Source organism: Chiloscyllium plagiosum, unplaced genomic scaffold (genome assembly GCF_037043375.1).
Source record: "Chiloscyllium plagiosum isolate Xiang-an unplaced genomic scaffold, Cpla_swu_hap1 HiC_scaffold_2, whole genome shotgun sequence".
Lineage (NCBI taxonomy): Eukaryota > Metazoa > Chordata > Chondrichthyes > Orectolobiformes > Hemiscylliidae > Chiloscyllium > Chiloscyllium plagiosum.
This window is the reverse complement of record NW_028270140.1, coordinates 120,461,126-120,480,630: the sequence shown is the minus strand read 5'-3', so window position 1 is coordinate 120,480,630 and position 19,505 is coordinate 120,461,126. Positions and strand designations below refer to the sequence as shown.

Below are 19,505 nucleotides of genomic sequence, written 5' to 3'. Positions count from 1 at the left end.
CTTAAAGGACATTAATAATCCAGATGGGTTTTTCCAACAATCAACAATGGTCTCATGATTGTCAGTAGATTCTTAATTACAGATTTTTATTGAATTCAAATTCCACCATCTGCCATTTAGTTAGATTGACACACGACACAAGATTAAATGAGCTATTACTGAGATGATAATAAGTACACTTCAAGGAACTTGGCCCTTTTGTGACTAACTATTCCCCTGTGTTGTGCTCCCATAGTCAAATGCTGGGATATCCTTCATTTACTCATTTTTAAATTAAAGTTTCCCAGAAAAAGAACTTACTGTATAATTAGACTTCTATCAATTAAGCAGTCAGTTTCGTTCATCTTCTGGAGCTCTTGTTATGTCTTTGACATCGGTATACAATAGTTTTGGCACATCTCATTTCCTAGAATCTAAATGCTATGAGCCCATGGAAATTTATTATAATGAAGAGTAAAATATTATGAGCAGCAAGATTGTAATAGATTATTAGACTTGTTACCTTGCTGTTAAGAAGCAAGGAAAGATTTTGTGTGTGATGAGCGATCTTGTCAAAATCTAACCAAAAGGAAAAGAATGGATTGGTTTGTGGTCATAATCATCTTCTCTTCCTAACTTTTCTGGTGTCCTTGAGGTTAAGTTCAATGGTGATTCCTCCACTGATATATTTATAGTATGGGCATCTGTTGACTAAATCTGGATTGTTTTGGTTTTTTGAAATATTTTTATTTGGTTAAATCTGTTTGACTGTTTCATAGGTGTGGTTTTAAGGGTTCATGCTCACGGTTGCCAAATATAGGTGGTTGATGATTTGTAAGTAATTTTAGTTTACGGCATTTAAAAAGCAGCAGTTCATATACAATACGTCTTTAATTAGACAAAGTGTACAACTGAGACAATTGTGGATGATTTACTGATACCACAAGTCAACTAGGTTGTTGGCACAGAATGTTTTCTGTTTTGTTAGAATGGTGGGGACAGTATCCTGCTCACTGGTTGAGATGTTGGAATATTTCCCTCCGTCTTTCTCCTCTACTTCTGGTTCATTTTCCATCTGTCTGATGAAGACTGTCCTCTGGGGATCAGTTATCGAGAACTACTGTCTACAAGGTCAGCATATTTCTGAGAACTTCCCTGTGACCCAACCACTTAGTTTGTATTGGATTTCTGGGACAGAAAACATGCTGTGTTAATCAATTCTGAATTATTTTGGCTAATGACCAAGGGACAGCAACTTGTGGTGTTGGATGATCGTTGTCCCCTTACCCTCCTTCATCTGAGGTTTAATTTACCATTCTAAGGATATAATACTACTTTACAGTATGATAATAAGGTGTGTTTGACATCAGAAATTGTTGACGTTTAGTTCAGTGGGCATTGTAGCCTCTCCATAATTCTTCCCTTTATTTTCATATGCTAGATTTTCTGGAAAGTTAAATGCTATGTACTAGCTGTTAAATGAAATCGCATGTTTCACAGTAATTATGATAGTTTTCAAGCGACCCCAATATTCAACAATAGGAATTGAAGTCCAGCAAATTAGAATTATCTTTTTATCTTATGATCTGTATGTATAATGTCTGTTTTTAACCTTGTTACTAATTATATATCGCATCTATTATGATGTGTTTAACAATTGTGATGTCACTGTATAAAGTTTGCATTTAATAAATATAAGATTCTCTTAAAGCATGCCCAATGATTTGATTTTATTTGTTGATTGTGTATTCTTTCAATGTTAGATTACTGTTTCCCAGTGATTAGTGTCATTTCTACTGTATTGACATTTTGTAGTAAAAAAGGTTTACTGTTATTTGAAACTTCAGTTTGAATATACAAGCCAAATGATGGGTCATTTTAAGGATTAATACTCATGTACATCACTCAATTCTATTTTTTTTTTTATGGTTCTAACAGATCTAGGTACACTCTTTCATGTATGGACTATCGATTGCTCATTCACCAATTTTTTCGGATTCCTTTTTTTACAGACCAGCAAGTTCACCATAGGACCCCCGTTTCATCTCTTTCAAATACAGGTTTGCCTGTTGGACACTTAACCTTTTCTGAAAGATCCTCTTCACATTTTCTGGTTTCCAGGAAACCTGAAATGTCTGACCCAGTATGTCAGTTACCTATTCCAGCTGAGAATCTGGACAGGGTGGAAAATATACTCAACACCGCCAGTGACCAACTCAAGGTCAGTAAAATTGATTTGAAGAGACTCTTCTTACTGGCAACAGAACCAATGATAAATTGGTGAAGAAGGAATTATTTGAAAAATGTTTTTAATGTATCAGCATTGACTGGAATGAAGGAATTCCAGAGCCAAATGTAGGCTCCACAAATGATTGTTGGGATGGAGATATTCAGTAATACTTTTTGCAAGCTGCATCTTATTGTGACTTGTTTACGTGTCCAATTCAATATATTGTAGAATCTAATGCCAAACTAATAATACCCACTATTCAATCAATAAAACTGAAAAGTGAAGCTTGGTGGTAGTAGTAATTTGCTGTAATGATTTAGAGATACTGTTGGGGAAATTTGTTCTTAAAGTATACCCACACAGTTTTTAGTTTTGGAATGACTTTGATTAGGGCTGCAGTAAAGTGTTAGATTGTGTGTGTGTGTGTGTGTGTGTACATACATATTCCCATTTAAACGGGAAAGTGTATAATTTTTTTTTAAAAGCAGCAATTATACCGGTTTCAAATTAAAGATCCTGACTGATTATTTAGCACAACTGTCTTCCTATACTGTCTTCACCTTTCCATCCGTTAAGCCTATTGAACTATCTTGAATGCACTCAACAACTCATCATTCATAGTTTTCCAGGAAGGGCACTTTCAAAGGTCCCAAACAGTTCATTTTTTTTCTTGTTGTTTTCCTCCTCGTCTCTATATTAAATGTACAGCTCTTTGTTTTAAGACTGTGATCCATAGCTCTAGACTGCCAGCATCTATGCTGTTGAGGTCCTTAAGAATTTGTAGCTCAATGAGGTTACTTCTCATACTTCTGAAGTATAGGTATAACCTATTCAAACTCCAGGCCAACCTTTCATCCAGCCTACTGAATTGTGAATAAGAGAATCTTATTTTAGATATAGACAACTTGAAAGAAATTAGGAAGGCAAAGAGGGGATATGAGAGAACTTTGGCAGATAAGGTTAAGGATAATCCAAAGAGATTCTACAAAGAAGTTAAGAGCAAGAGGGTAACCAGAGAGAAGGTAGGGCCTCTTAAAAATCAAGGAGGTCATCTTTGTGTTGAACCTCAGGAGTTGGGCAAGCTGCTAAATGAGTATTTTGCGTCAGATTTTTCTGTGGAGAAAGAAAATGAAGTCTAGAGAATGCAGAGAAATAAACTTTGATGTTTTAAAAATAGTGCACGTTACAGAAGAGGGGGTCTTAGAAGAAACAACGATGGAAAAATCTCTGAAACCTGATCTAATGTGTCCCAGGGAGGAAATTGCGAAACCCCTTGCAGAAATATTTGCATCATCTATAATTGCGGGTGAAGTACCTGATTACTGGACGATAGCTAACCTTTTTAAGAAAGATTGTAAAGGAAAAACCAGGGTACTATAGACCTGTGAGTCTAACTTCAGGTGTGTGTAAATTGTTGGAGATAATTATTAAAAAAAGACTATGGATATTTAGAGGGGCAAAAATTGATTAGGAATAGTCAGTATGGTTTTGTGAGGAAAATTTGTCTCAAACTTGGTAATATCCTCAAAAATTCAAAGATTGGCAGAACAGTAGATGTTGTTTATTTGGATTTTAGTAAAGCCTTTGACAAGTTTCTACATGGTAGACTAATCAGTAAAGTTTAGGTCACATAGGATTCAGGGTGAACTTGCCAATTGGCTTAACGGCAGGAGACAGTGTGATGGTGGAGAGTTACTTTTCAGGCTGGAGGCCTGTCACCAGCAGTGTTCCATAGGGTTCAGTTTTGGGTCCTTTTTTTAAATTTATATAAATAATTGGGAGGAGAATCTAGAAGACATGGTTAGCAAGATTGCGGATGACACCAAAATTGGTAGCATAGTAGACAGTGAAGAAGGCTATCTCGGATTACAAAGGGATCTTGATCAAATGGGCCAATGGGCTGAAAAATGGGAGATGGTGTTCAATCTGGATAAGTGTGAGGTATTGCATTTTGATACAATAAACAAGGATAGAACTTGTAAGTTAGTGGTACGTCCTTGGGCATTGTTGCAGAACAGATGGACCCAAGTGTGCAGGTGCATAATTCTTTGAAGTTTGCATCGCACATAGACAAGGTGGTTAAAAAGTGTTTTGGCACACTTGCCTTCATTGCTTAGTCCTTTTTGAAAATAGGAGTTGGGAAATCATGTTGAGGTTGTACAGGACATTAGGGAGGCCTCTTCTGGATAACTGTGTCCCGTTCTGATTGCCCAGTTATAGGAAAGATGTTAGTAAGAAGGAGAGTGTTCAGATGAGATTTACCAGGATGTGGCTGGGTATGGAAGGCTTGAGTTATAAAGAGAGGCTGAAACTTTTTTCGCTGGAGTGTAGGAGATTGAGAGGTGACCTGATAGAAGTTTGTAAATTAATGACCAGTACAGATAGAGTTAATGGTAGTTGTCTTTCCCCTAAGATGGGGAATTTGAAGACATTAAAATAAGAGGAGAGATTTTTAAAAAGACATGAGGGGCAAATGTTTTACACAGGATGGTTCATTTGTAGAATGAACTTCCTGCGAAAGTGGTGGATGCAGGTACAACTGTACATTTAAAAGACATTTTGGTAGGTACATGAATAGGAAAGGTTCGGAGGGTATGGGCCACGAGAAGGAAGGTGCCACTAGTTTAGTTTGGGATTATGCTTGGCATGGACTAGTTGGACTGAAGAATCTTTGCAATGCTATATGACACTCCTCCATATCCTATTCCATCTGCTATGTTCTTGTCTGCCCTCAAATGCCCTCAAACCTCATTGCATGCACCACAGCTTACTTTCCCACGAAACTTCAATATTAGCAAACTTAGGTTACACCTTTTTCCCCCATTACTAAGTTCTATTGTGTACATTGTAAGTGTTCAGCACCGATTTTTGCAGTTTGCTGTAATGAGAAAGTAATACTGTCCAATAAGGAGTGTCGAGGGAGCAACTGGAATTTGAATTCGAAAGTCAATTTTAACATCTTTTGTCCGCTGAGAGTTTTGGAGTCGGGCGATATTGAGATTGGGTCAGCTAGCACTATTATTGATGCAACTACATTAAATGTGATTGTGGATCTGTACAAATGTAATTATTATTCACAAGTCCTCTTTGAAGAAATATGTACTAAGCAGCATTTTATTTGATCACTGATCAAGTTCTCTCATTTCTTTATGAAGACCAATATTCTGTCTGAAATTCGTCAGTGGAGGTTGTCAGTTATTGAGCAGCACAAACAGGAGTTGCAAGATGAAAGGATGAAACATGAAGCTCAAGTTGCACAAATGGTCTGTCAGACAGAGAACTTGAACCAGCTAATTTGCACATATGAGGAATCTGTTCGAAGAAAAGATGAGGTATATTAATTGCTATGCAGAAAATATTCAAAATTGGAAGTGAATCATTTCATGAGGTTACTCATTATCGCAAAGCGAAGTAAATGTCTAAAGTAACAGATCATCCATGTCGGTGTTCAGAAATAATTTCAGTTATGTTTCTGACATATTAGAGAAATGGTGTCACCCATATCACTGTAGAGGTATTGATAACTAAACTGTCATTTCAGTGAGATAAATCTGATCTGTAGCTTAAACTTTGCTTTTGCATGCAGAGGTAGCAATAAGTGGATTTTTTTGCAATGAAATCTGTAACCTTTACCCCTTACAGTATCTTCATATAACTGAATACTTACACTCTGGTGCTATATCTGTGTACTGCTATGTCAGTTGAAAAATTATGTTCTCATTGCAATACAGGTAAAAATTAAAGCAGGAGGTAATGTCTGGCTCCTAAGCTCTCTTCTAAGCAACTGCTGTGATGTGTGACATCTCGTGTATATACTTCAAGTACCAGCAACTCTTCCGTCATAATGAGTAATGTTATTCAGAGCAGATCTCTAAAGAGTTCTGTGCTAATCTTATGTGATAACATTTCCTGGTAAAAGCATAGTGAAGGAGATAATATTTCTTCAATAAGTTTTTATGGTCCAGAATAAGCTGTCTGAAAAGATGATGGAAGCAGATTCAGTGGTAACCTTCAAATTGCAAATGGAACATTGCCAAAGGTTATGAGAAAAGAGCATGTAAATGAAACTAATTGGATAGCTTTTTCAAAAAAAGTGGCATATCTGTGATTGGGATAAATGGCATTCTTCAGTGCTTTAAGATTCTGATAAATGTTCATTGAGTCAGAGATGTACAGCGTGGAAACAGACCTTTCAATCCACCTTGTCCATGACGACCAGGTATCCCAACCCAATCTCGTCCCACCACTACATGAAAACAAAAACTGGCAATGCTTATGCTTCAATTTTTCAACATTTGTTTTTCTTTCCGACAACATCGACATGACAAATCTTTCAAAGTAAAAACATGTCAGTTTTCATTTTTAAAGAAAATGTGATTCACTAATGGCTTTTCAGGAACAAAATCTGTATTGTTCCCTCGTCTGGCTTTGATCTGACTCTGATCTAAAGCAATATGGTTAACTCTTCAGTGAAATTGCTGCAAAGCCTAAACAAAGGAATGATCGTGGACTGAACGTGTTGAATCAGGTTGTTAATCAAGGGTTAAATTTTCGGTCATTGTCCCAGTAAATGAGCACCTCAAAGGCAGACTAGGGGTGCAGTTCCTGCACTCCATCAGCAAAGATGGTACTTGCTTTGGGTGTAGCACGTACAATGCTGAAAAACAGTGGGAAACAGTTGATGTAATATGTATGCTGTAATTTTGTATAAAACTTTAGAGGTGTTTGTAACCATCAGAGTATAGATACATTTTTCACAGTAAGATTGGCTCTCTCTGCACACTAAATAAACTATCTTTAACCTGATTTCCTAAGCCCTCGTCAATAAAATGGGTGGATGACCTGGCATTACCATTTAAACAACAAGTCAAACCCTATCAACCCCAGAGGTTGTCCTTACTAGCCACTGAACATCTCTTTAATGTTGGAAAGCTGCCCCACAGATAAGTCAAGCAGCATACTTGTATGACAATATCATACTTGAGGAATCCTACCTTGTAATCTACCAGATGCCTCCAGAGTGTGGGGGTGCTTCCATAAATCAGGAGGGAGAAAGTGATCTCCAGATGCTGGAGTTGAGAGTCAAGAGTGTGGTACTGAAAAAGCACAGCAGGTCAGGCAGCATCCGAGTAGCAAGAGAATCGATGTTTCAGGCAAGAGCCCTTCATCAGGAAAGCCCTTGCCCGAAACGTTGATTCTCCTGCTCCTCAGATGCTGCCTGACCTGTGCTTTTCCAGCACCACACTCTCGGCAAACTGATTTATGGAAGCGAATGATATAGTCTGGGTGGTTAATAGTGAGGGAGAAGGTATTGGATTGCAGGCAGATTTAGATGTATTGATCAGGTGGGCAGATTAATGACAAATGGAATTTAATGCATTTTGGAACTAATATGACAAAGGCTACTTAATGAACGACAGAACACTAAGAAGCTCAGTTTGGGTGCTTGCCCACAGGGCAGATTAATAAGGCAGTTCAGGCTTTTTTTAAAAGATCTACATTTTGGAAGCAGGCCAAACGGCCCACCCTATCCCATTTAACCCTACATTCCTGTGGCTAGCCCACCTAGCCAGAACATCCCTGGACACTATGGGCAATTTAGCATAGCCAGTCCACCTAACCTGCACTTTTTATTTTGGACTGGACTGTGGAATGAAAGCAGAGCAGCTAGAGGAAACCTCCGCATACATGGGGAGAATGTGCAAGCTCCACACAGACTGTCACCCAAAGTTGGAAATTTAACCTGGGTCCTTGGCACTGAGGCAAGTGCTAACCATTGTATTACCGTTCCTAATTGCCAATTGCTTTTATCAGTTGTAGGATAGATTTGAGTAGGGAGATTATGTTGGAACTGTACAAAATGTTGGTTAGACTACAGCAGGAGTACTGTGTGCAGTTCTCTTTTTACCGCTGTATGGGATTGCTTTGGAGAATGCTCATAAGAGGCACACGAGGTTGGAACATTTTAGCTAGGAAGAGATTGGTTAGACTTGGGATTTGTTTTGTTTAGAGCAAAGAAGGCTGAGGGGTGTGTCTTGATGTGTCATTGTAAATAAAAACATTTAAAAAGACGCCATTGTGTATATACTTTATCATTTCTTTCACCACCAGGAAAATGCCCGTGTGGCCAATTGAACGTTAACAAGCAAAGCCTGTTAAGGGAAATACTATCATTAAAATGTAAAGGAGGGAGGGACTAATTCAAAATTGAGTTGGAGGGGGAAAGGCAGTGGTCTGATCATGCACCAGATCGATAGGAAGCAGCTGTTCCCTTTATTGAATGGTCAATAATAAGGGAGCATGATTTTAAGGTTTAGAGGGGATTTGAGTGCATCCTTTTTCCATCCAGAGTGTGGTAGTAATCTGGAGTGCAATGTCTTGAGGGACAATAGAAGCAAGCTTTTAAAAGTACTTGAATAAGCACTTAAAATGTCTGAACATTCAAGGCTATGGGCCAAGTGCTGGCAAGTGTGATTGATGTAGCTCATCATACACCACAGAAGCCAATCAAATCTATGCTGACCTATGATCACCACCATCCACTGCACTCTGCGAAAAATTCTTCTGCATCTCTGTTTTAGCTGTGTTCCCTTTCTTTGTAACTGCCCCCAGTTTGAGATTTCCTTTCTTTATTTTATTTTTTTCTCCTCTTATTCCTGCTCCCTACCAAACATACCCCCACCACCCACACGGATGTAAACATTTTCTCACTCTTAAATCTTTCCGTAAGATCGCTCCTCATTCTTTTAAACTCTAATGAATAAAGGCCAAATCTGTTTAGCCATTTTTAATAGGTCAACCTCTTCAGCTTTGTGTCTTACCAATATATCTCTTAAAAGGGGTCTAAAATTGTACACATTGCTCCAGGTATGACCTCCGCATCACAACCTTGTAGACAATAGACAATAGGTGCAGGAGTAGGCCATTCTGCCCTTCGAGCCTGCACCGCCATTCTATATGATCATGGCTGATCATTCCTAATCAGTATCCTCTTCCTGCCATATCTCCATAACCCTTGATTCCACTATCTTTAAGAGCTCTATCCAACTCTTTCTTAAATGAATCCAGAGACTGGACCTCCACTGCCCTCTGGGGCAGAGCATTCCACACAGCCACCACTCTCTGGGTGAAGAAGTTTCTCCTCATCTCTGTCCTAAATGGTCTACCCCGTATATTTAAGCTGTGTCCTCTGGTTCGGCACTTACCCATCAGCGGAAACATGTTTCCTGCTGCCAGAGTGTCCAATCCTTTCATAATCTTATATGTCTCAATCAGATCCCCTCTCAGTCTTCTAAACCCAAGGGTATACAAGCCCAGTCGCTTCTGTCTTTCAGTGTAAGGTAGCCCCGCCATTCCAGGAATTGACCTAGTGAACCTACGCTGCACTCCCTCAATAGCCAGAATGTCTTTCCTCAAATTTGGAGACCAGAACTGCACACAGTACTCCAGGTGTGGTCTCACCAGGGCCCTGTACAGCTGCAGAAGCACCTCTTTGCTTCTATACTCAATCCCTCTTGTTATGAAGGCCAGCATGCTATTAGCCTTCTTCACTGCCTGCTGTACCTGCATGCTTGCCTTCATTGACTGGTGTACAAGAACACCCAGATCTCTCTGTACTGCCCCTTTACCTAAATTGATTTCATTGAGGTAGTAATCTGCCTTCCTGTTCTTGCCACCAAAGTGGATAACCAGACATTTATCCACATTAAACTGCATCTGCACACTCACCTAACTTGTCCAGGTCACCCTGTAATTTCCTAACATCCTCATCATATTTCACCCTGCCACCCAGCTTTGTATCATCAGCAAATTTGCTAATGTTATTGCTAATACCATCTTCAATATCATTAACATATATTGTAAAAAGCTGCGGTCCCAGCACGGATCCCTGTGGTACCCCACTGGTCACTGCGTGCCATTCCGAAATGGAGCCATTTATCACTACCCTTTGTTTCCTATCAGCCAACCAATTTTCAATCCAATCTAGTACTTTGCCCCCAATACCATGCGCCCTAAGTTTACTCACTAACCTGTGTGGGACTTTATCAAAAGCTTTCTGAAAGTCCAGGTACACTACATCTACTGGATCTCCCTCGTCCATCTTCAGAGTTACATCCTCAAAAAATTCAAGAAGATTAGTCAAGCATGATTTCCTCTTCATAAATCCATGCTGACTCTGTCCTATCCTGTTACTACTATCCAGGTGTGCCGTAATTTCATCCTTTATAATAGACTCCAGCATCTTTCCCACCACTGAGGTCAGACTAACTGGTCTATAATTTCCTGCTTTCTCTCTCCCACCCTCCAATCCTCAGGAACTGACCCCGAATCTATCGAACTCTATAGATTGTATAGTTGTAGTAAGACTTGCTGTTTTTTTTTTGAGCTTCCTTGTAATAAAGGCCAACATTTCATTTGCCTTCTTAATTACTTGCTGTATCTTTAAGCTAACTTTGTTTCATACACACGAACACCCAGATGGAGTCATAAGAGATGTTCAGCAACAAACAGAACCGTTTGGTTCAACTCGTCCTTGCTGACCAGATGTCCTAAGTTAAACTAGTCCCATTTGCCAGCATTTGGCCTATGTCCCTCAATTCTTCCTATTTATGTTGTGGTTCTGTTCGCCAAGCTGGGAATTTGTGTTGCAGATGTTTCGTCCCCTGTCGAGGTGACATCCTCAGTGCTTGGGAGCTTTCTGTGATGTTTCCCCCAGCATTTATAGTAGTTTGTCTCTGCCGCTTTCGGTTGTCAGTTCCAGCTGTCCGCTGCAGTGGTTGGTATATTGGGTCCAGGTCGATGTGATTATTGATTGAATCTGTGGATGAGTGCCATGCCTCTAGGAATTCCCTGGCTGTTCTCTGTTTGGCTTGTCCTATAATAGTAGTGTTGTCCCAGTCGAACTCATGTTGCTTGTCATTTGTGTGTGTGGCTACTGAGGATAGCTGGTTGTGTCGTTTCGTGGCTAGTTGGTGTTCATGGATGCGGATCGTTAGCTGTCCTCCTGTTTGTCCTATGTAGTGTTTTGTGCAGTCCTTGCATGGGATTTTGTACACTACGTTGGTTTTGCTCATGCAAGTACCAGATGCAATTTAATTTAAGCAGAGAAGTGTGAAGTGTTTCATTTGAATAAGAAGAATGCAAATGAAATAAAATAACATAAAGGGCATAATTCTATACAGGGTGCAGGATCAGAAAGTCTGAGGGGAATATGTGCAGAAAGCATTGAGCATAACATGGCAGGTTGAGAAAACAATGAGAGTCATAGAATCATAGAGATGAACAGCATGGAAACAGACCCTTCGGTCCAACCCGTCCATGCCAACCAGATGTCCCAACCCAATCTAGTCCCACCTGCCAGTACCCAGCCCATATCCCTCCAAACTCTTCCTATTCATATACCCATCCAAATGCCTCTTAAATGTTGCAATTGTACCAGTCTCCTCCACTTCCTCTGGCAGCTCATTCCATATACATACCACACTCTGTGTGAAAAAGTTGCCCCTTAGGTAACTTTCCCCTCTCACCCTGAACCAATGCCCTCTAGTTCTGGACTCTCCCACCCCAGGGAAAAGATCTTGTCTATTTACCCTATCCATGCCCCTCATAATTTTGTAAACCTCTAGAAGGTCACCCCTCACCCTCCGCTCCAGGGAAAACAGTCCCAGCCTGTTCAGCCTCTCCAATAGCTCAAATCCTCCAACCCTGGCAACATCCTTGTACATCTTTTCTGAACCCTTTCAAGTTTCACAACATTTTTCCAATAGGAGACTAGAATTGCATGCAATATTCCAAAAGTGGCTTAACTAATGTCCTGTACAACTGCACCATGACCTCCCAACTCCTGTACTCAATACTCTGACCAATAAAGGAAAGCTTACCAAACACTACCTTCACTATCCTATCTACCTGTGACTTACTTTCAAGGAGCTATGAGCCTGCACTCCAAGGTCTTTGTTCAGCAACACTCCCTAGGACCTTGCCATTAAGTGTAAAATTTGTTTTCCCAAAAATGTAGCACCTTGCATTTATCTAAATTAAACACCACCTGCTGCTTCGCCCATTGGCCCATCTGATCAAGATCCCATTGTAATCTGAGATAACCTTCTTCGCTGTCCACTACACCTGCAATTTTGGTGTCATCTGCAAACTTACTAACTATACCTCTTCTGCTCACATCCAAATAATTTATAGAAATGACGAAAGTCGTGGACCCAGCACCGATCCTTGTGGCACTCCACTGGTCACAGGCCTACAGTCTGAAAAGCAGCCCTCCACCATTACCACCCTCTGTCTTCTACCTTTAAGCCAGTTCTGTATGTAAATGGCTAGTTCTCCCTGTTTTCCATGAGATCTAACCTTGCTCACCAGTCTCCCATGGGGAACCTTGTCGAATGCCTTTTGAAAGTCCATATAGATAATGTCCACTGCTCTGCCTTCATTAATCCTTTGTTACTACTTCAAAAGGCTCAATTACGTTTGTGAGACATGGTTTCTCACGCATAAAGCCATGTTGGCTATCCCTAATCAGTCCTTGCCTTTCCAAATATATGTACATCCTGTCCTTCAGGATTCTCTCCAACTTGCCCACCGACGTCAAGCTCACTAGTCTATAGTTCCCTGGCTTGTTCTTTACCGCCCTTAAATAGTGGTAACACGGTAGCCAACCTCCAGTCTTCTGGCATCTCGTCTGTGACTATTGATGGTACAAATATCTCAGCAAGAGGTCCAGCAACCATTTCTCTAGCTTCCCACAGAGTTCTAGGCTACACGTGATCAGGTCCTGGGGTTTTATCCATTTTTGTGTTTCAAGACATTCAGCACTTCCTCCTCTGTAATATGGACATTTTTCAAGATTTCACCATCTATTTCCCTACAGTCTATATCTTCCATGTCATTTTGCACCAGTGTTTACAATGGAAAAGACTTGTTTAGTATCTCCCCCCATCTCCTGCGGTTCCACACAAAGGCCGCCTTGCTGATCTTTGAGGGGCCCTATTCTCTCCCTAGTTACCCTTTCATCCTTAATGTATTTGTAAAAACCCTTTGGATTCTCCTTAATTCTATTTGCCAAAGCTATCTCATGTCGCCTTTTTGTCCTCCTGATTTTCCTCTTAATTTTACTCCCTACTGTCTTTATACTCTGCTAAGGATTCATACAATCTATCCTGTCTATATCTGACATATGTTTCTTCCTCTTTCTTAACCAAACCATCAATTTCTTGGTCATCCAACATTCCCTATACCTACTAGCCTTTCCTTTCACCCTAACAGGAATATACATTCTCTGGACACTCATTATCTCATTTCTGAAGGCTTCCCATTTTCTAGCTGTCCCTTTACCTGCAAACATCTGCCCCCAGTCAGCTTTTGAAAGTTCTTCCCTAATACCGTCAAAATTAGCCTTCCTTCAATTTAGAACTTCAACTTTTAGATCTGGTCTATCCTTTCCATCATTATTTTTAATCTAATAGAATTATGGTAGCTGGCCCCAAAGTGCTCCCCCACTGACACCTCAGTCACCTGCCCTGCCTTATTTCCCAAGAGTAGGTCAAGTTTTGCACCTTCTCGAGTAGGTACATCTACATACTGATTCAGAAAACATTCTAGTTGTAACAAATTCTTCTCCATCTAAACCCTTAACACTATGGCGGTCCAGTCTGTTTGGCAAATAAAAATCTCCTACCATAACCACCCTATTATTCTTACAGGTAGCTGAGATCTCCTTACAAATCTGTTTCTCAATTTCCCTCTGACTATTAGGGGGGGTCTACAATACAATCCCAATAAGGTGATCATCCCTTTATTTCTCAGTTCAACCTAAATAACTTCCCTGGATGTATTTCCGGGACTATCCTCCCTCCGTAGGAGGCTGTAATGCTATCCTTTTTATCAAAAACGTCACTCCCCAGCGCCCCCCCCCCCGCCCTCCCTCCTCCCTTTCTGTCCTCCATGTCAATGGGAGGTCGTTAGATTGTCACACCCTTGTTGGACATGGTCATTGCTCAGTATTTAACAGGTGCAAATGTTATTTGACAGTTGTCAGCTGAAGCCAGAACATTGTTCAGATGTTGTTGCATTTGAACATTTGACTGCTGCAGTACCTAAATGAACATTCCCACCTGACTTTATGATGGAGAGAAGGTCATTGAAGCAGCTAAAGATGGTTGGGCTGATAACACTATAAGGAGCTTTTGCAGCGATGTCCTGGAGCTGAAATGACTGATCTCCCAACAACCACAACATCCTTCTATCAACTAGGTATGATAACAAGTGGAGGGTTTTCTCCCCCAACCCATTGATTCCAGTTTTGCTAGGGCTTCTAAATGTCAAGGGTTGTCACTCTCACCTCACCTCTGGAATTATGCTGTACTGTCCATGTCCAAGACTGTAATCAGGTCAGGAGTTGCGTAGTTGTGAGTGAGCAGTTGTTTCTCGATAGCACTGTTGATGGTGACCATCAGCAAGTGCTGGAAGTGAGATTATATCATGCTAGTAATTGGTTGAGTTGGATTTGAATTGCTTTTACAACATACCTCAGCAAATTTCCATATTGTCAGACAGATGCTAGTGTTTGTAATTGTCCTGAAATAGCTTAGCTAGATGTGCGGCAAGTTCTGGAGCTGAGGTTTTCGGTGTTGTTGCCAGAATGTTGAGGAACCATAGCCTTTACACTATCCAGTGCCTCTAATGATTTTTCTATCACATGGAGTGAATCAAATTGGCTGAAAACTAGCACCAATGGAGGAGGCTGAGATGGATCATCCACTTGGCACTTCTGACTCAGAATTGCTTAGAATGCTTCAGCCTTTTCTTCTTTGCACTGATATGTTGGGCTTTTCCATCATTTGTGGATGGTATTTGTGGAGCATTGTCTTCCCAGTGAGTTGTTTAATTGTCCACCGTTCATGGGCCAGGACTGCAGAGCTTAGATATAATCCATTGATTGTGGGATTGATCAACTCTACCTATCGCTAGTCATATATACTGTCTGGCACTAAGTGGTCCTGTGTGGTATCTTCATGTTGACACCACATTTTTGGATATACATGGTGCTGTCCCTGACATGCTCTATTAAGCCAGAGTTGATTTCCCAGCTTGATAGTTGAGGTTGCAAAGTGGTGTACAATTCTGCTGTTGATGGTCTACAGCACCTCGAATTCATGTTGCTTGTTGTCTGCGTGTGTGGCTACTAAGGATAGCTGGTCGTGGCGTTTCGTGGCTAGTTGATGTTCATGTATGCGGATTGTTAGCTGTCTTCCTGTTTGTCCTATATAGTGGTTAGTGCAGTCCTTGCATGGTATTTTGTACACTACATTCGTCTTGCTCATGAGGAATTCGACTGGGACAACACTACTATCATAGGGCAAGCCAGACAGAGAACAGCCAGGGAATTTCTAGAGGCATGGCATTCATCCACAAACTCCATCAACAAACACATCGACCTGGACCCAATATACCAACCACTACAGCGGACAGCTGAAACTGACAACCGGAAGCGGCAGGGACAGACCACTATAAACACCGGAGGAAACATCAAAGAAGCGCTTTGCAGGAGGCTCCCAAGCACTGATGATGTCGCCTAGCCAGGGGACGATACGTTTGCAACAAAAACTTCCAACTCGGCGAACAGAACCACAACACCTGGGTTCAATTCCCGCCTCAGGCAACTGACTGTGTGGAGTTTGCGCATTCTCCCCATGTCTGCGTGGGTTTCTTCTGGATGCTCCGGTTTCCTCCCACAGTCCAAAAATGTGCAGGTAAGGTGAATTGGCCATGCTAAATTGCCCGTAGTGTTAGGGGCAGGGGTTAAACGTAGGGGAATGGGTCTGGGCGGGTCGATGTGGACTTGTTGGCTCGAAGAGCCTGTTTCCACACTGTAAGTAATCTAATCTAATCTCAGTTCTAAAGGTTAGGCCTTTTACTCTGAGGTTGTACCCATGGGTCCGAGGCTGTCCTACCAGCCGCTTCCTATAACACCTTGGATGCAGCCAGCAGGTCTTGGTGGCTTGTTTGCCTTCAGTCCAATTAGTTTTCCAAACTTTGTTCCTCACAATAAAAGCTGTTAAGATCCGATAAAGCATCATAGCGTCAGCTATAGAGAAGGGCTAATTAGTGTTGCATCACATTTGTTCTGTTTGCAAATTACTTCAATTCTGTGCTCCTAATTCTTGATCCTTTTATGAGCAGGAATAATTTCTCCCTGTCTACTCTATCGAGGCCGCACATGAGGTTGCCAAGTACGGTTTGAGTTATAAAGAAAGGCTGGGACTTTTTTCACTGGTGTGTAAGAGGTTCAGAGTCTATCTTATACAAGGTCATAAGATCATGAGTGTTAAAGATAGAGTTAGTGGTAGTTGTCTTTTCCCTCAGATGGGGGATTTCAAGACTAGGCAGTACATTTTTAAGGTGAGAGGAGAGATGAGGGGTAAATCTTTTACGCAGGATGGTTCACGTGTGGAATGAACTTGCTGAGCAAATAGTGGATGTGGGTACAATTACCAAGCTGCTGCTCTGAGCAGCTTTCTCTTTCAAGAGGACATTCCAAAATTCAACGTATCCTCCAAGTCTCTCATCTTCTGGAATTGTTATTATGGCTTCTGCACTATTTTTGATTAGTTCAAATCCTTCCTATAATGTGGCACCCAGAACTATACGCCATACTACAGCTGATGTTGAACAAATGTTTTGTAAAAGTTTAACATCTCATTGCTCTCGTACTCTGTCCATGAATAAAACCAAGAATACTATATGCTTTATTAATTACTTTCTCCATCTGTGCTGCCACCTTAATTGTGCACATATTCATGCATATCCCTCAGCTCCTTCATTTCTCTCCACCCAACTTAGAATTGTTCCATCTATTTTATCATGTCTTTCAATGTTCTTGGTACCAAAATGCAATACTTCCACTTCTCTGCGCTGGACCCCATTCACCATGCATCCATCCACCCACATCTCTAACTTGTCTGTTCTTTTGGAGTTCCACCTTGTCCTCAGTTTGCAATTCTTACAGGTTGTGTTCTCTGCAAATATTGAATATATCTGCTGTACACCAGGATCTAGATCATTAGTATAAATCGTAGAAAGTAAGGGTCCCAATACTGACCTCTGAGGATTTCCACTATAAACCTTCCCCAGCCTAATGAATATCCATTGAGCACGACTGTTTCCTATCTTTCAGCCAGTTATGCATCGACACAAATTTCCTTTTCGGCACCATGCCAAACAACTGGAAATCCATGAACACTATGTCCAGCAGGTGTCATCCTCATCAAACCTTTGTCTTTTAAAAAGCTAGAAGTTCATTTAACACCATTTCCCCTTTAGAAGTCCATACTGCCTCTTCCTAATTAACCCACCTTTTCCTGTATGACTAGTTAAATTTATCTTGCAGAATTCTGAGATGGCGAGATATCTTGAGTCGCAAGTTAGTATGCAAGTACAATGCATACAGGCTAATGGGATGTTCTGCTTTTATTATAAAAGACTTATATATAAGTAAGGATGTTGGGCTTCAGTTTTTTAACACATTGTTGAGAACATATCTTGCATTCTTTGTGCAGTTTTGGCCTCCTTATTTAAGGATGGATGAAATGTATTAGAAGTGGTTCTGAGGAGATTTACCAGACTGCTACCTGGAATGTGTGGGTTGTCTTATGAGAAGCTAGACTTGTTTCCACTGGAGTTTAAATGAGCAAATGTAATTTATTTGAAGTGTGTGCATAAGATCCCAAACGATCTTGACAATCTACTTCTGCTCCTATTTCATTTCTCCACATTATAACATCTTACCTAACCAAAGTTGTGAATTCCAATAATTTCCAGTCTCTTGATTGCTGTGGTAGGTCAGATAACAGTTGCAAATGGCCTGAAGGGTTAGTGCTAGCCTCACTACAACATATACTAATTACTGAAGATATCTGGGTCTGTTTTTCTTTTAGATTTTTTTTCCTTCCAAATGAAGCTGAACAATTACTAAGAAAATAATAAGACATTTGTTGATACTTTTGAGTGTTCAAGGAACCATAGCTAACTATTAAACACAGAAATCCAAAGGTCGATATTCCTGAAGCAGTGCCATATTTTAACAAAAGTAGCATCTCATTTGTCTCCTCTGTCATTGAGTAGTTTGGAGCTGCCTTACTTCCACAATAGATATGAAGTAACTCATCATAGAAAATTGATCTGTTTGGAGATACTTGAAGTCTGTGCATGTTTAAGGCTGTATTAATTAAATACTGCAAACAACTAAACAAGTGTGAAATCATATCCAAAAAGTGTTTTTAGGAATATTTCAGAAATGTAAAATGATCAAGTTGAATATTTGTCTAGGTTTCCTCATCCTTTTCCTCCTCTGCTCCCTCCCACCCACTGTTTTTCATTTCTTGTCAATCATTGCACTTATTAATGTCAGAGCCCTTAATATTTTGAGGTATTCAGTTGCATCCCTGGCTCATATTGCTGCCAGTTGCTAGTTTTCCTTCAAGCTTTTCCATTGTAGTTTCCAGCAATTTGCCACAAAAGATATCAATGCAATCAAATGGGCGAAGCTAGCCTATAGCAAATGCAAATTATGACCCAACATTTTAATATTAAATATTATTTAATACATGCCCAATGACTAAAGTCTAACTTAACTGCTATGCATTTTCAAATTACATAATCATTTTTAGAAAAGTAGATTTAATAACTTTTCCAGAAAGTGTTATCAATAAAATGAGGTGACAATTGATTGCATTTCTTTTTATTTTATCCATAAAGGTAATCACGAATTTGATCCAAGGCATTCAGAATCTGAAAGAGAAGATAGAATTGATGCGCCGATTCACACAGTGGCGACTTCAACATTCAGAAGCAAAAGTGGAAGTATGTGTCATAATATCTGCAAGTACAAGTTTAAAGCTGGTGATATGCTTCGAGTGGTGTTAACGTAATTGTTTTTCAGTTAGTTGAGAAATTGTATTGCAGAAGCCTGCCTCGCTTATGTTTTTAAAAAATGAAGACTTGGTAACTGCCTTTTCAACTGTCCAAAAAGCATGAACCTAATTAAATCTAGCTCATGTAGCTGATTTTTTTTTGGAGTGACTATACTGTTATAATATTGACATTTAATGTTTTGCACTTCATGGTATCAGATTATTTTGGGGGCTGGAAATGAATATTCAAGAATATTCTTAATCATTTAAAATATCATTAAATGTTTGGATTCTCTGTCAGGCATTTAAATGATTTCTTATTTAATCAGTCTTTAATTGAACACAATCCTGGATGTTATAACACTTTTGCATGATAT

The 19,505-nt window shown here is 40.1% G+C and overlaps 1 protein-coding gene across 4 annotated transcripts in view; it reads left to right on the top strand.

Annotated features, from left to right (window-relative positions):
• Positions 1 to 19,505, top strand: part of poc5 (POC5 centriolar protein homolog (Chlamydomonas)) — a 76,834-nt gene that overhangs the window by 24,577 nt on the left and 32,752 nt on the right. For all 4 annotated transcript variants that reach the window (XM_043707369.2, XM_043707350.2, XM_043707338.2 and 1 more), the window contains 3 exons: positions 1,992 to 2,200; positions 5,365 to 5,541; positions 18,974 to 19,078. In XM_043707369.2, the coding sequence (XP_043563304.2) occupies positions 1,992 to 2,200; positions 5,365 to 5,541; positions 18,974 to 19,078 (491 nt within the window). The remainder of the gene's footprint in view (positions 1 to 1,991; positions 2,201 to 5,364; positions 5,542 to 18,973; positions 19,079 to 19,505) is intronic.